The following is a 16,743-nucleotide window of genomic DNA, read 5'->3' on the forward strand; positions in this document are numbered from 1 at the left end:
TATATAACGTATAAAGAGCTCGATATCATAGTCTTATTTTTTATTAACTTTTGTAATCATCTTAGAGTTAAGAGTTATAAAAGTAAGTTATGTATAATCATCACGTAAAAGTAAAATTATTAAAAAATAAACTAACTAAGTAGTCATTTTGGTGGTTTTAGAGCATCCAAGAGTTATCCGGGTGACATATGACTAAATGAGTCTTTCGGATAATGTTCCGCAATAATATTATGTGAATATTTATTAGAACTTTTTGGTTATAACAGATCATATTATATTTGCTAAATAGTCATTTTAGCACATCTTTACGTTTTTAAGGGATCATAAAAGATTTAAAAAAAAAATTAATCTACAATCAAAATATTATTTTAAAAATATTAAGGATAACATATGACTTAAATAAAACCAAACATTACTTTAAAAATATTAGCCAAAACCACCGCAACAAAAATGAATATTTTTGCATAGTTGAACAAGCATAAATAGTCGACTAATCAAATCCAACAATAAAGTTTGACCCCTCCTTGAAATTTAAATAAATATTTTTCTTGTCGTTTTCAAATATTATAACAGGGTGTCGATAGAATACGCACGGATGCTAGCACGTGTGTATATCTACCGTACACCTCCATACAAACGTATAAAATATGTATGCATACACGAGTTAGCAAAGCAGCATGACGGACTGGGAATCCCACAAGCCATCCGTCTCGGTTCCAATTCCTATTCAGAACTCGATCAAACTACGCAACATAAATGCACAGAGAAGCCGAGGGGGGCCATTAGAAAATAGATTTAAAAGGCGAACCCTTAGCCCTTTCTCTCACTCAAGAAAAGCTTTGCCTCTGTTTCCTATCCGCCTCTCTCTCGAACACACGATCGCTATCTGCTCACAGATCTCCTCTGCGCTCCCGAGAAATCTTAGGTACTGGGATCTCTGCTCCATCGTTCTCCGATTTGTCTTATAATCTTTCTTCTCTCTTGATTGTTCTATCTTTGGTGGAGCTATTAGGGTTTAAAGGGTAACGGAAGTTCCGATCTTATCGTTTGGCATTCAAACCGATTCAGCTGTGCTTTTCTATAATTTTATGTCGTTGGAATTTGTTCTATTGTTAGGGCTCGTTGTGATCCGACTCTTTGGGGTAAGGCTCATAGTATTAATAGTTTTCGATTAATCTAGGATTTGGTGGATTTTGAGTGTACGCGTTGTTGTTGTTTTCTTTATCGAGTGAGGAAGTATTTGGGTTTGTGGATTTTGGTTAGATCTAAGTAGTTTGAGCGGTTGGATTAAATCTGGGTTTCATGACCTGAGGAAGAAAAACTTGATGAAGCAGGGTTCTTGACGAAGGGTTCTGTGCCTTCTTTGGGGAATCTATTTGTTTTCGGGGGCCTAGGATTGGGCGGCTGAGCTCAGTAGTTCATCGGGCTTTCTGTGTCTTGGCGCGTTACATCACATGTGATGAGTAGATATGTTTATCGTAGCAAATCTTTAAGTACGCTCTGTTGAGTACAAGTTGCTACATTATTAAGTTGTACCAGTAATAGAAGTTTTGTTATGAATCTGTTCAATAAGTACTTAATCCTCAATCTAGTCCAAACTTATACGGAAATAATTGTTCGTTCTTTATGTTTGTAAATTTTTAATGCTTGACTAAATTTTTTTATTAATTTAAAATAAAGAATGCTATTGGGATTAGCTTTGATGAGAATCTAAGAATCCTTCCACTTCTGCAGTTGGCCATCTGACTCTGAAGGGTAGTTCTGTTTCCTTACAATTCCTGCTACTTCACATAGTTCCAACTAATCTTGTTTTATACATGCAAAATCCCGTTTGGGTCTTTTTTATGTATGAATGACCAATTCAACCATGGTAAGGAAACATGAAAATTGTTGATTTGCCATGCATAAGTAGTTGATGTCTCCACAAGATAAAATCTTTGCATTCCTTATGGTGCTTGCTTTATAATTATATAGAGGTTTATAAATTCAAATTATCCTTAATTACTGATTTGCTTGTCTTTCATTTGGATAGCTCCGGATGTTTTGGTTATATTGTGCAGTTTGATCTGGTTATACTGTGTAGTTTGATCTGGCTGAGCGACTTGATTGTGCTAGCATTTAATTATAACTTAAGGAATTTATGCATATATGAGAAATGTAAAATATAGTCTGAAACCCACATGGTGCACTCTGAATGTGGCCCTGTTTTGTGATATACACTAGACAATGATTTATGTAGATGTGCATGCTCGTTTACTTAAGCCACCTTCACATTAATTGAACTGTAAAAGATGACCTATGGGCTTCTTGCATCTATACACGTTGGACATATTATTTGTTCTGATTGACATATATAGATGCAAAAAATATATGGTATCAAGTTATCAATTTTTCTTTTTGTGGGATACTCAATCTTATTCCTTTTGATCCATGGCCTTAGGATTGAGGGTAAATAGCATAGTTATTTGAAATTCTGATAAACAGGGTCAGGGCAGTTATTTGATTTACCTTGAGTGTTGAATAATTGAATTTATTTGCTTTCTGAATTTCGAAAGAGTGTTGTAAAAGATTACAGTTTCATGCATTCAGCACAATTTAACTCATTTATTAAGGTTGCTAGTTTTTCTAAATTTTTTATTTTGTTTTGAGTATATAATCTTTGGTACCATGCAGTGAAACTCTTTTTATCTCACAAATCTAGGTAGGTTTATTGATGTCTCTTACATTGTGATGGTATAAAGTCAATGCCTTGATTTGTGTAATGGCTGATATAATCAATTACTATTTTCTTCCAGTGTCCTAGTTGAATGCTACACATAGCTTTATGTAGAGCATACTCATGCCAGGATTCCAAATGTTACTCAATATAATCTGGAATGATGTTGTGTCACTTTTGTGGCTTTTGAATTTTGCACATTTGACCACAACTAATTTTTCCTTTTTTTATGAACTTTTGGTTTTCTCATTACCATCATCATATTATCATATTATTTATTCGCTTTCTTCTGTTTGATTTCAGCTATCATGGCTGGAGTGGCACCTGAAGGATCTCAATTTGATGCTCGCCAATATGATGCCAAAATGAATGAGTTGTACTGTTTCTTACCTTTTTTTGCTATATTTGCTAGTAATTGATTTTCACATGATGCGCTTCTTATTCATTGACTTAGATTAAAATTTTTACTGATGTGGTCTTGTTTCCATGAGAGGGCAGGCTTTCGCACGATGGGCAGGATTTTTTTGCATCATATGATGAGGTTTTTGATAGTTTTGATGCTATGGGTCTCCAGGAGAACCTTTTGAGAGGCATTTATGCTTATGGTAAGTTACCTCCTTCCTTTTACCTATTTGAGATGTTGGTATCTAATAGAAGTGGTGTAAGCTAATATATCTGTTTCTACATGGTGTGAACTTTGCTAATATATTTGTTCTTACACTTTGTGAACTATAGGTTTTGAAAAGCCATCCGCAATCCAGCAAAGAGGTATTGTTCCTTTCTGCAAGGGACTTGATGTTATTCAGCAGGCACAATCAGGGACTGGAAAGACTGCAACATTTTGTGCTGGTATTCTGCAACAGCTTGATTATGGCTTGGTACAATGTCAGGCTTTGGTTCTTGCTCCAACTCGTGAATTAGCCCAGCAGATTGAAAAGGTGATGCGTGCACTTGGTGATTATCTTGGTGTGAAAGTTCATGCTTGTGTTGGGGGAACTAGTGTTCGTGAAGATCAACGTATTCTTTCAAGTGGGGTTCATGTTGTTGTGGGGACACCAGGTCGTGTGTTTGACATGTTAAGAAGGCAATCTCTTCGCCCTGACTACATCAAGATGTTTGTGCTAGATGAGGCAGATGAAATGCTTTCTCGTGGTTTCAAGGATCAGGTGCTCCCAATGCCCATTCTATAGATGCAAAAGTTTCTATTTTTTGTGTTCAGTAAAGTATTATGTATAGTAAATGAAGCACCTAACTTTTTCTATGCTGCTAATTGCAATTTTTAAACTTGAGTTCACTATTATCTGTGGTTAACAAAAAATACTTTCTAAAGTTGGAAGCACACAATGGCTTTATTAAGTTGGTCCTCAGAGTGCAACATTTACTTAGTCGTGGGCCAACTTTAAATGCATATTAGCTGCAGTTCTTATATTATTTTTTCACTAAATTTTTTTTTTCGTGTGTTTCTGTGTGTCCACAAACACACACACATTTGAGCTGCCAGAGTGCTCATCTTTCAAGCAAGAGATTATTGCCAGCACTGTAGAGTGTCTAGGCTCTAGGCACTGAACTCCTTTTACATGACAGAAAGAGAGGGAGGGTTGGGTGTGGGGGGAAGGAATGGAGGGAAAAGGAGAAGAGGTGAAAGAGTAAAATATATCCTTTGTTTATGCTTTACTGTTGCTTTGCTGTAAATGGTATCTCCTTGCTTGCTCTGAAGTCGTGCAAATTACTTGCATTGTTTATTGAAAAGGAAACTGTAATTTGGTTATCATAAAATGAGAGTAAAAGGCATAATATGTCATGGAAATAAGCTATCCCATAAATTCTTGGAAGACCATGCATATATACTTTACCAAACCATCATATTTAAGAGCTTATCATCACCTTGATAAGGTGACAACCTTATTAAAATGGTTTTCAAATTGGGCCAGTTTTCTAAAACCATGGTTTAATTGGTGCCTTGTCCAAAATGGACTTTTAAATGGTATAGGTTGCCATTTTATCAAACCATCATTGTTTACAACTACTTCCTGGATATCTTTGGAGAAGATTTCTGTATCATAATTTGTTTACAACTATATGTACAACTTCTAAAATATATGCATATTTTTTTGCTCACTTGTCTTCACTAGTTATATAACTTCTTACCATGTTATGTCGTTATATGGTGTTTTATTGAATAATCCAGATTTTTTTTTGAACAAGCAAAACATTACTGCTATGAGTAGGTTGTAATTGTTTATAAAATGTTGACTATAATTCTTTTTGCTATTACAACGATGTGAAAATTTTAATTTAAGCCAAAATGTTGACTATAAAATACAAATTACAAAAAGCACCCTGTGGTTTAAGAAAACCTCTAATAAGATGTTTCTTGGAGTTCATAGCTGATACTTTGCTCGATATGTGATTTCAGTATGAATTGTTTATTACACCATAACCAAAAGAAGAAGGTGCCAAATGTAATTATCTCTAAAGACGACTCATAGCATGAGTGAGATAAATCAAGTCACGATGTTTTTGCTGGTCTTAATTGACTCACTTATGATGTTTGACATCTAAAGGGGTGGCTGCTTTATGCAGGAACATCATTGTTAATTTTGTTTGAGATACAGGCTATTTTTTCAGAATGCCCAAACACATGCTGCCTGATATTGTAAGAGCTTGTTATGTGGAAACTTGAGTGCCAGGTTTAACAAAATTCTCTTGGTTGCATTGATAATACTTTTGTTATACCTTTTTTCATTTTTGTTGTCATTAAATATTGTTGCATCTTTGTATCTCATGCCTAGAAATCCATTGTCTCTAGTCATATGCATAATTTTGAGTTAACATTCAGCTTACCTTTGAGTGAACATTCAAATATTTATTTATGTTTACTTGATGCAACTGGTTTTACTACTTTCATGTGAAGTTCCATTTAATCTTCCAGCTTTTCTTACATCTTCTGTGCCTTAATTGGTTATGAGAGGGAAGGTATATCTGTTCATTAATGGGCTTTCTTTCTTCAGATCTATGACATATTTCAGCTGCTTCCTTCCAAGATACAAGTTGGTCTATTTTCTGCCACAATGCCTCCAGAGGCTCTTGAGATTACTCGCAAGTTCATGAACAAACCTGTCAGGATTCTTGTGAAACGAGATGAGCTTACTTTGGAGGGTATCAAACAATTCTATGTCAATGTTGAGAAGGAAGAATGGAAGCTTGAGACCCTCTGTGACCTCTACGAGACATTGGCCATCACGCAGAGTGTGATTTTTGTCAATACTCGACGTAAGGTGGACTGGCTTACTGACAAAATGAGGAGCAGGGACCATACTGTCTCAGCAACCCACGGAGATATGGATCAAAATACTAGGGACATTATAATGCGTGAGTTCCGCTCTGGCTCGTCCCGTGTACTCATCACCACTGATCTTCTTGCTCGTGGCATTGATGTCCAGCAGGTCTCCCTGGTTATAAACTATGATCTGCCAACACAGCCAGAGAACTATCTTCATCGTATTGGGCGAAGTGGTCGTTTTGGAAGAAAGGGTGTTGCAATCAACTTTGTCACTGTTGATGACGAAAGAATGTTGTTTGATATCCAGAGGTTCTACAATGTGGTGATTGAGGAGCTGCCATCCAATGTCGCAGACCTAATCTGATGTTATTTTTGTTAAGCTGGATGTTTAATCTATATATGTCCTATTAGGTTTAGTAATAAACTCAGTTGATGGCATGTCTTTTGACCATCTTGAACTGTGATAAAAAAAGAAAGACTTGTCAAGTGCTGGTTTTTATTTTTGTGTAATGGTGGTTACTCAGGACCCTATTTATCGGGCATCCCATATTTGCAGAGTTGTAGAAGCTAAGGCTCTTTCTCCCATCCTTTTGTCTGCATTTCTGTACCTTCTTGGATCTTCATGTCTTCTTTGAACTCGTTGGTTTTCTTGATTTAGTGGTTGAAGGGTTTATGTATTATGACGTTGATATATTATGTTAACTAACTTCTGGCTATTGAGGTTTGTGCTAAATCTAGCATATGCATAAACATCAGTTACTCTGCAACTTTGTCCACGTGTGTTACGGTATTTGTGCCAGCAACTTTGTCCGCTTGTTACGGTATTTGTGCTGAATCCTGTTTTGGTAACCAGCTTCTGCATCACATGGTCCATATGTGGGCTGATTCAAGAAGTCTCTGCACGTGTTAATGTAACCTCATCGAGTCAACGTGACATATGTCACTTAATCCTAGGGGCTAACAAAATGTGTATGTATTTGACAAATCTGTCACTGTTTTAATCCGATGATATGGGGTTCCTAAGTGAGAGGGCGCTCACTTTTCTATACTATAACCCGGCGCGTGTGGATGTTATCTTCGGAATAAATCACGTCCGTTCTTTTTTTGAAGTCATCAACGATAGACCGAAAAGATGTCAACCATCAGTTGGCTCACACGTGCGAGTGCCAGCCCTATAAAAATAAAAGATTCCTCCAACGACATCAACAAGTCCTCGAACCCTCCCTCCTTTGCTCCACCTTCCGTGCCCCATCTCCTCCTCATCCTCTGAAATCGCCTGCGCAGCCGTCGGACTCCTCCGCCGCTTGCCCACGGATCGTCGCTTTCTTCTGCCGTGGCCGGGCCGAGGACTACCTGAGGCTCCTATGACGAGGAGCAGGAGAAAGACGGAGTCGTCGCGAATCCCGACACGTTTCTCCTTCGTTGGGGCTATAAATGGGGTTCGCTTCGGCCGATCATCATCGGAGTCGCTGGTTTCCCCTCGGTGGGGAGTGCGATATGCTCTTGTCTCCTGCCTGTTGTTCTTGATATTTTGTTCTGGTAGTTTCTTGATTCTTGCTTCTAATCTTGCATTTAGAAGATACGATTGAGATCCCGTTCCTAGTCCCTCGCCGTCGCACGCTTCCATGTGTACATCGGAGTCCGCCACCGCTCGCACGAGGATCGTCGCTTTCTTCTTCTGCGGCTCCCATGACGAGGTGGAGAACGGAGCCGTCCTCCTAATCTTTCAGTCTACGTGGAGTGTGATCTGTACTTCACTCAGCCATCGAAGGCTTTCATGTGGACGATGCATTCTGCGACGTGGAGCCGGAGGATGAGGAAGCCGTGAAGCCTTCGCGAGGATCGAGAAGTTTGAGGGAAAACGAGCGTAGAGACACAGGTAAAGATCGATATTCAGAGGAATGATGATCTTTCGCACAAAAGACACACGAAGACAAAGACAAACAAGCTGAGAAGAATACGTAGCACACAAAGGTCGGGATGGTTGAGTTTGAACTACGATTCAATGTTAGCAACTATACTTGATGGTGCTCAAGGCAAGCGAGGTGCTTGGTAAAGGATGAGATAATGTAAGGTGGAATGAGTTATTTAGCGACCGAAAGAGTTGTGCAAAGCTCACAGAGGAATTGCTAACTCGAAGAATTCGGTACTCATGCAAAGGCTTGTATACAAACGATGGAGTGTTCGTGGCCATCTCAAGGCGACCGAAACTCAACGCTATGAAGCATTGAAACTTTCTCTTCAACATGAGAAGGATACGTCCATAGGAGGCTGAAGTATATAACGAGTTCAATATGTTGTTAGGCCTTGAAGGGTACAGCGAGGGCTATATTGGCGTGGTATTACAATCTAGCAAGTGCATTTGTAGGAGGCAGAATAATGCATAGTTTGTTCAATAAGGCGGAGTAGTCCAAGGGGATGGTGGTCTCTAAAATTTTCAGATAGAAGGAAGCGAAGAGAGAAGTTGCTCCAACGAGATGGATATCCAAGAGAGATAAGTCCCGGCTCTCTAGAGGGAGAACCATGTGCAACAGACCATACATATTGAGGAATACCTCAAAACAATTTCACAAAGCTAAACGGAACGAGTAAGCGACGAGGAGTCGTCGTATGATCTCGTTTAAGATAATACATTGGAAAATGCATTACGAGATTAAGTGGGGGAGCGACCCAAAGCAACACGAGATGAAGGTACACTTAAAGTCGATATGAAGATCAGACTCAACAAAGGGCTGACCCGTGGAATGGTAGGCGTGAGGGTCATCATCAACTTAATGCAAAACAAGGAGCGGAGCAACTTGGGTGTAAATTAACGAAATACCTAAGTCGCATGAAGGAAGCTGACATAGAAGATGTAACATGGAGCGGAGGTACAAAGCTTTCATTGGATAGAAGTCTAGGACACGAACTCTTACAAAGGCAAGAGTGGGATCATGTCGTTCCATAAGGCCTTCATTCTGATGTTGTAGACTTATCTTGCATGGTGTCAAAGACAAATGGAGCTTTTGGGCACATGCATCTTATTTTGGAGAAGCATTTGATGGAGGAACCAAGGCGATTCAACTTACGGAGGTAAAGTTAGATTCAAAAGGCCTTAGCACAGGGTAAGAGGATACGGAGGCAGGTACTCTTGAAGAATATGTCATAGTGTTGCCAATCAAGTTGCCATGAAGGAAGCAGTGCGTAGTGAAGATTATGCTGGTAAGGGCAAATACTCATGATCAAGACAATGATGCACCAATTTTAGTGAAGTCGGTGAACTTTAAGAGCTACTAGGCGATGGAGTATCCTAGAGCGATGCTTCGTCTAGGTGTGACCTGAGAGCGAGTGGACGAAGGTCGATTGCCAAAGGAGTGAATACGATCAAAGGTGAAACAGGTCATACGATGTGTTGGTAGAGACCACACATGGAGGGATCACAATCCGAGTTCATCCCACAAGGATCAGAATGCAATAAAGATGTCACCATAAGGCAATATGATTTAGCGAATCATGGTTGAACCATTCGTGGCAATGTAATATATACGAATCTAGTCCCGTAAGAGACTATATCATACGGGGGTATGATTGAAAACTACTAGGAACTCCACTTCGGTGAATAACATGACAACAAGAAGGGCTATGGATTCAAGGAGTGAAAACCATAGTAACACAGAGGCGGGTCATCCGTCCATGTATTGAATAGCGACGGAGAGTAATTGGAAGTTAGGAGATGCATTATAGCTGGAGCACAAGATTGAAGACTCATCAAAGGTGAGGAGTTACAACGTCGACAAAGGCTTCGATGAGGATGTCGAAGGAATAAGTGGGGGTGAATGTCATAAACAAAACTATAAAGGATATGTTTAATGTAATGCTCATGTATGTTCGTGTCTCTTAGTTTGTTCATGCTTGGCACAACATATAGAGGGATAGTCGAAGGCTTAACAGCTCCATTTTAGTTGAATTTGATGGTTGTCCTAGGCTTACATTATAGCTGGAGCACAAGATTGAAGACTCATCAAAGGTGAGGAGTTACAACGTCGACAAAGGCTTCGATGAGGATGTCGAAGGAATAAGTGGGGGTGAATGTCATAAACAAAACTATAAAGGATATGTTTAATGTAATGCTCATGTATGTTCGTGTCTCTTAGTTTGTTCATGCTTGGCACAACATATAGAGGGATAGTCGAAGGCTTAACAGCTCCATTTTAGTTGAATTTGATGGTTGTCCTAGGCTTACAAATAAAGGTTGTGTAATATGAGCACTTTGTTGGTAAATCATGGGGGGCGACATCATATGCACAGCGGAAGAACAAGAAAACAAAAATCCCCGATTCCCAAAAAGATGTTCGTCGTCGTGCGAAGATTGATGCGCAAAATCCGCAAAACACAAAAACTACGTATAGAGATTGTGTTACCTAGGGAGATCGTATATCCCTGTTTCCTTGCAGATCCTTAGGAGAGGGTGAAGGAGGTCAAGCGTCCTCCTCTCTAGCGGTGATCCACACAGCAGGGTTGCGACGACGTTCCTCAAAACTCCAGGCCTACTTTGAGGTGGAGAGGGAGAGGAGAATAGGAAGGGCAAGCAAAGACTCTAGCCTATGGGGCTGTGAATCCCTCCTATTTATAGAGATCCCGTGTCAAACCCTAATGGGTCCTTCCCTAGTGGGTATTGGATCTGCATCCAATAAGACAAGGGCTCCGTCGAATATCTCATATCCGAACCTCTACTCATCGCAATGCCAACCATATGTGTGTGACCCTCTAGGCCCAATATCGAGCTAGCCGTGAGTCATACCTGTCAGAACTCCTTCTAACTCAGTGAATTATTATCTCTGTAATAATTCACTCGACTCATCGACTACGGACATACTAGGCCACTACGCCGTAGTCCCCAGACGATACAGGGGAATCCAATCCATTGGACCTGTCTGTCCTCAGTTACCATGTACCTATAGTCCCTCATCCATCTAATATCCCAGAGACCGTATATCGAGCATGGTGCTGTCAGATCCATACGGTTTCTACTCGAGTCTTGCTCTAATCGGATTCTCCCGGAGAACTCTTTCTCTCTCAACCCGAATGACCCTGGCCAGGGATTTGTCTGAGCAAGAACACATGAGATATTCCTCTCATGACGCCGAGAGTGGATGATCCTCTATCGACACTCAATAGCCCTCGTAAGGTCGACTACCACTCCCAATGACCAGCTGTACTAGATCTGGGACAGCCAAACCTATAAGTCTGGTATCAAAGAGTGGAGCACTCATACATGACATCCTTAGTGTCTCAAGTCTAAGGACCAGATACACCACTAGGACTAAGAAATCGCTGTCTGACAATAAGGCATCATCAACCATTCAACATTTTGTAAGCGGATCAATCAGTGAACTCATTTTCCAATGAGCTCCTGTACTGTATCCCTAGTGTCCCTACACGAGCAGCTATGAGACCAGCTGCATCCATCATATGGACGGGTATACAGCACACTAGTCTATCCGGTTATCACGATGTCCCTCTCGAGTAACCTATGATCGGGATTATTTAGGATATGTGTTTAAAGGTGAATCGATCTCATTATCGTGATCTCATCACGATCCGATTCCCATTGCACAAATCCAAGGACATCACAATATATATATATATATATATATATATATATATATATATATATATATATATATATATATATATATATATATATATATATATATATATATATATATATATATATATATATATATATATATATATATGCACATATGCAATAGTTATAAAGTGATATACGCCAAAATATAATAAGCAAAAAGATTCTTTATCAAGTCACACGTGCCATCACTAACGTGATTGGCTTGTTGGGCACCTATGACTAGCACACTTGTGGGGGATTTCGGTCTGTAGTGGACTATTTGGACTCTTTGTTTTGCGACCGTTCAGAGGTAAAGTCTGTTTATAATTTGCATTGGTTACGAAGTATTTACTGAAATGATTGCTTATGGATCTCTAGTAAGACGCTTTCTCTAACTCATTTTTTCTTTTATAAGTTCTAAGGGACCATAGGAGGTTTCATGAAGGTTGACTTTTACAGACGGACATACGAGAGTGCCACATGACTTAGGTAAAACCAACTAAATCCATGACAATATAAAACAGGCAGAGGACAGAGCTATCACGAGAATCGAGATAATTCGTTTCTTCGTAGTTGGGGTTGGGGTCACAAATGGGGTTTAATTCGGTTGATCATCATCCAAGTTTTCCGATTTCCAATAGATATATATTGGAATCTATTCTTGTCTCATACTTAATATTCTTCATCTTTTGCTCTATTGGTTTCTTAATTTTTATTTTTATTCTTTTTATTTAAAACATATGATTTATAGATTCTCCCTTGCCAGCGTAAGGCGATGCATTATGCAATGTTGAGCCGGAGAAGGACACAGCCATCATGAGAATCGAAGTTTCATTTCTCCTTGATTGGAGCTATAAATGAGGCTCCATATAGCAAATTTTACTCGTGTAATCAATTCCCGTGAATATATTATTTTTTCACAAAAAAAATAAATATATCATCTCACTGTCAATTCTCGTGCATCTACTATTTTCTTTTTTCACAAATATCTTAAATTTTTTAAATATTTAAATATTATTTTTAAAGATTATATCTAACTCATACGACTATCATCAGTAAATAAAAAAATCATATTAACTTTCACTAAATAATTTTATAGTTTTCTTATTTGTTTGTCATAAATATATCATTCACGTACATGAAGTATATTAATATAATATAAATATTATTTTTTTTAAACTTAACAACCTTAAACTCATAATTTTAATAACATAAAGTTGCAATAAGAGCATCTTTTTCCATATTTATAATATCAAAGAGAAATATCTAGTTTTAAGTTATGCAAATATTTATTATAATCAAATTAAATTTTTTATCTTTAATAGTACATGAACCATCAAATATAATTGAATATTTGTCATTATTCAATTATCCAAGATGTTTTATCTTTAATGTTATCAAGATGCTTTATCTTTCATACTTATCTTCAATTTAATTGTTTCTTTTTTTCTTAGATTTGTTTATTATCTCTAAATCTAATTTTTAACTTGTAAGTCCTATTAAAATCTTTAAATATTGATCTTATACCTCACATAATCAAAATCCTCCTCATCTTTCTATTAATTTTTTTTATCTCTTTCTTTCAAATAGAAGACTTTTCTTTAACCCGTAATACCTTTTTTTTCACTTTTCTCATATGATTTGCTCAATCTTGCTTTATGTGCTAGTAAAGAATCCGTTAGTTCTAAAAAAAGTAAACAAATCGTTCTAAAAAAATAAACAAATCTTTTGACTATTTAGTTGCAACATGATTAAATTTTAGAATTAAAATTTTTAAAACTTTTGTAATAATTATTTGATCATGAAGATATTCATCATAAGATTTTATTTGACTAATAATTTCAAATCACTTATAACGAAGGATTTAAAGTTATATCATAACCATCTTCAATGAGTCTTAAAATTTATTTTAAAGTATTAACCAAGTTTGTTTTGACGTTGTAGCAATTGCAATTCGATTATCTTATGAACAATTTATTGAAAAAAGAACAATACCTTTGAAACTTTTATATTCTCCCTCGACCTAGTTTCTTAAATAAAGTTTTTATCTTGATACTCTAAAATTTATAGCATTTATCCGAAAAGATGAGAATAAGATATTGAAACATTAAATTATCATTGAAAGTCATAATGATCGGTTCATATTAAAATTAGCTCTAATACCACAAATGCCGTGGATGGAGAGCAAAAAAATAATAAAAGTAAAATACTATGATGTAATTGAAAGAAAATACTTTCAATAAAAAAACTAAAATAATATTAAACAAGATATAAAATAAAAAAAAAAACTTATAAAATATTCATAAGTATACTCACCTTTGCTCCAAGAACCATGATCCTATTTATAAAATCTAAGATACCTATTTCACCCTCTCATGTCACCCATACCTATAACAATAACTTGTTAGATTATGAACCGTTTAGATAGAACTATTTTGTAAGAACTATCTAAAACATGATAACTAGCAAAGATAATTATGTAAGAACCAATTCACATCATCTTCTTTGTTGGGGCCATAAGTGAGGTTCAATTCGATCGATCATAATCAAGTTTCTTTCGATTTCCCATCAACTTAGAGTGTGATATGTTCTTGTCCCACTTGATATTTTTTTCGATTGGTTTCTTGATTCTTTGTTTCTAACTTTTCATTTAGAAGACACGATTTATAGATAGATACCAAACCTAGTCCCTCTCCATCCGTCGCAGGCTTTCATATGGATGATGCATTCTGCAATGTGGAGCCGACGGAGGACGAAGCCATCGCGAGAATCGAGACATTTTCATTTCTCCTTTCATCCACGGGAGTATTTGGTTTCCCGTCTCCGCAGAGTGTGATCTGCTTTAGCCTCGTGTTTGACGTTGTTGATTTCCTGCGTCTATTAGTTTCTTGATCCTTATTTCTGGTCTTGCATATAAACAACATGACTAGCTACCAATCCTCGTCCCTCCTCCTCGTCGTAGGCTTCCAAAGCTATGTTGACCTTCCATTCGGGTTCGCTTCCACCGATCACCAGAGTTTCAAGTTCACCGGTGGCTGATCCCAACCAATCTCAAGCTGAGATCTGTCCTTTGTTCGAGTACTTGTTTTGTCATCTTGGATATTCAAATGCTACAAAACATGATTTAGATTTGGGTGCAAGTGGGGAAACTTACTGAAGTCAAAGGCCAACTGTACTTACAGAAGTCAAAGATGTTTGAACCGAATAATCTGATCAGATACATTAAGTAATGGCATTAAATGAGTTCACAATGCTCCGTCGGAACAGAGCATCCCGGATAAGGAATCGCCCAGCCCATAAAGCATAAGAAGGATCGACAGTAAGTTCCTTCCGAAAGGAGATTCTGTATTCAATATCTTCACAATTGCAGAACTATACAAGTTTGAATTCTTTCTATACTGAAAAATTCTCTCTCTCTCTCTCTCTCTCTCTCTCTCTTTTGATTCAAAATACAAAACGCAACTCTTTTGATTAACTATCTTCATATGGAATGAAGTAAGATGATGATACTCACTCAACTATCATCGTATCAGGATGAAAAAAAACCTTGTCGACAACATTTTAACTTGAAATATAATCCAAATTCAAACTAAAAAAGCTCAACAGATGGTCAAACTTGAGAAAGAGCAAAACGGACACCAAGTTATCGTGAGGGATGAAAAGTTATCGTGGATTAACTTTGGATAACACGAAGGGGATAGCCGACGGCAGCTTTACATCTTGTCCGATGTAGGATTACTAGGGTATATTTTGCAAATCTCTTCTCTTTAGAGATTCCAGATCAACAAGAGATTGACTATAATACTTGTTTGAGAAATGATGTTTGTTCCTTCATTTGCTTCTCCATCCAGTTGTAAATATCAATCAAGCACACAGCGTGGAGTTTCAAAATCTATTATGTAGTTGGATATTAAGTTATTAATGATTACATGGCTGTATCGTATGCGTTGACATCATCAGTATGAACGAACCTGACAGCATAGTTTTTTCTTTGTGGATTCAGGCATGCTTGTGGCATGCATTTATTTACGGATTCAAGTACTAACTATAGCTGAAGTGGTCATAGTATATCTCCTCTCAGCATCAGTCGTCTCCCCGAAACCTTCTGCCGCCGGTGCCGGCCTCCCTCTGGCAATTAAAGTAGGTGGCGGCGACAGGCGCCAGGTAGTACTGCTCCGCGAACCTTCTCGTGCTGAAGTTGTGGCGCATCTGCGGCGCGAACACCGTCCCCCTCCCCATCTGGCGGAGCAGCACGAAGACCATGCGGTGAATCCCTGCCGTCGGCCGCGGGCTCTCGTAGCAGACCAACTCTCGACCTGTGCGCGCGGAACCCCATCATCATCAGCAGCAGCTTTTTCATGCACACCACATAACATATAAGCCTCGCCCATGGACGAGAAATTCTAGAGATGCCTATGTGGAAGTCAAACCCAAGTTGAAAGAAAGTATCTTCGACTTTTCCCCAAGTTGCAGAAAACCTACGTACTCACCGAAACTTGCGTTGGTGGTGGCAGGGATGTCCGTCACCAGCCTGCAAAACCATCAGTTCCAGATCTATCAACACCATGCAATCCACAAAAGTCTCTCTTTCTCATTCTGAATGCAGCAGCAGAACACCTCTTACCAGTGCAGGTACTCCTTCAGCGTCGGATTGCTGGGGTTTGGCGCATCTGGATCCACCATCACCTGCCAAACAAATTACCAACGGTAAGAAGCAAGCGAGAGGATGCTAAATGCAGAAAGGAAAAAGCACTGACAAGAGTGTAGAACGTCCGCAGGTCATCTCCTCCAACTTCGACTTTCGGCTTATCGACCACGGCGGATGGTTTGAAGTCGCTGCCATTGATGACCAGCTTATTCTTGTACAGGACGCCGAGCGATACCGATCTGGAGAAGGGGTCCAATACATCGCCTATGACCTGACCCAGAGTCAGAGGGCCCCTCGACATTTTGCAAGACACTCGAAGCAACCAGGAAGGAGCACAAGCTTCTTCGCATTCAACAAGGCTGAGATCGATGAATGGCTCAACTGATGAGAAGCCTTTCTATAGAGGGTTCACTGCAGATAAAGAGCGTACGGCACGCAGGAAGCCCATTCCGCCCAGATATTCCCAGATATCTATCGCTGTAGTT

General features: G+C 38.5%; 2 protein-coding genes and 1 long non-coding RNA gene across 3 annotated transcripts; 2 read left to right on the forward strand and 1 right to left on the reverse strand.

Moving 5' to 3' along the window:
• Positions 1-686: 686 nt before the first annotated feature.
• Positions 687-6,584, forward strand: LOC103984092 (eukaryotic initiation factor 4A-8). The gene is made up of 5 exons (XM_009401516.3): positions 687-925; positions 3,020-3,092; positions 3,215-3,321; positions 3,452-3,882; positions 5,728-6,584. Exons 2-5 carry the CDS (start codon positions 3,025-3,027, stop codon positions 6,361-6,363), a joined length of 1,242 nt encoding a protein of 413 aa, XP_009399791.2. The 5' UTR covers positions 687-925; positions 3,020-3,024; the 3' UTR covers positions 6,364-6,584.
• A 635-nt stretch (positions 6,585-7,219) lies between these two features.
• On the forward strand, positions 7,220-11,702 carry LOC135612197 (uncharacterized). Its single transcript, XR_010486821.1, has 2 exons — positions 7,220-7,482; positions 7,576-11,702. It is a non-coding gene; the product is annotated as an uncharacterized LOC135612197 (long non-coding RNA).
• Positions 11,703-15,461: 3,759 nt separating this feature from the next.
• On the reverse strand, positions 15,462-16,622 carry FT3 (protein FLOWERING LOCUS T 1). Its single transcript, XM_009401517.3, has 4 exons — positions 16,368-16,622; positions 16,235-16,296; positions 16,101-16,141; positions 15,462-15,926 (listed from the first exon to the last, which is right to left on the reverse strand). The coding sequence occupies exons 1-4, from the start codon at positions 16,557-16,559 to the stop codon at positions 15,694-15,696; spliced, it is 528 nt and encodes a 175-aa protein (XP_009399792.2). The 5' UTR covers positions 16,560-16,622; the 3' UTR covers positions 15,462-15,693.
• Between the last annotated feature and the right edge of the window lie 121 nt (positions 16,623-16,743).

Source organism: Musa acuminata, chromosome BXJ2-5 (assembly GCF_036884655.1).
Source record: "Musa acuminata AAA Group cultivar baxijiao chromosome BXJ2-5, Cavendish_Baxijiao_AAA, whole genome shotgun sequence".
NCBI classification, from domain to species: Eukaryota; Viridiplantae; Streptophyta; class Magnoliopsida; order Zingiberales; family Musaceae; genus Musa; species Musa acuminata.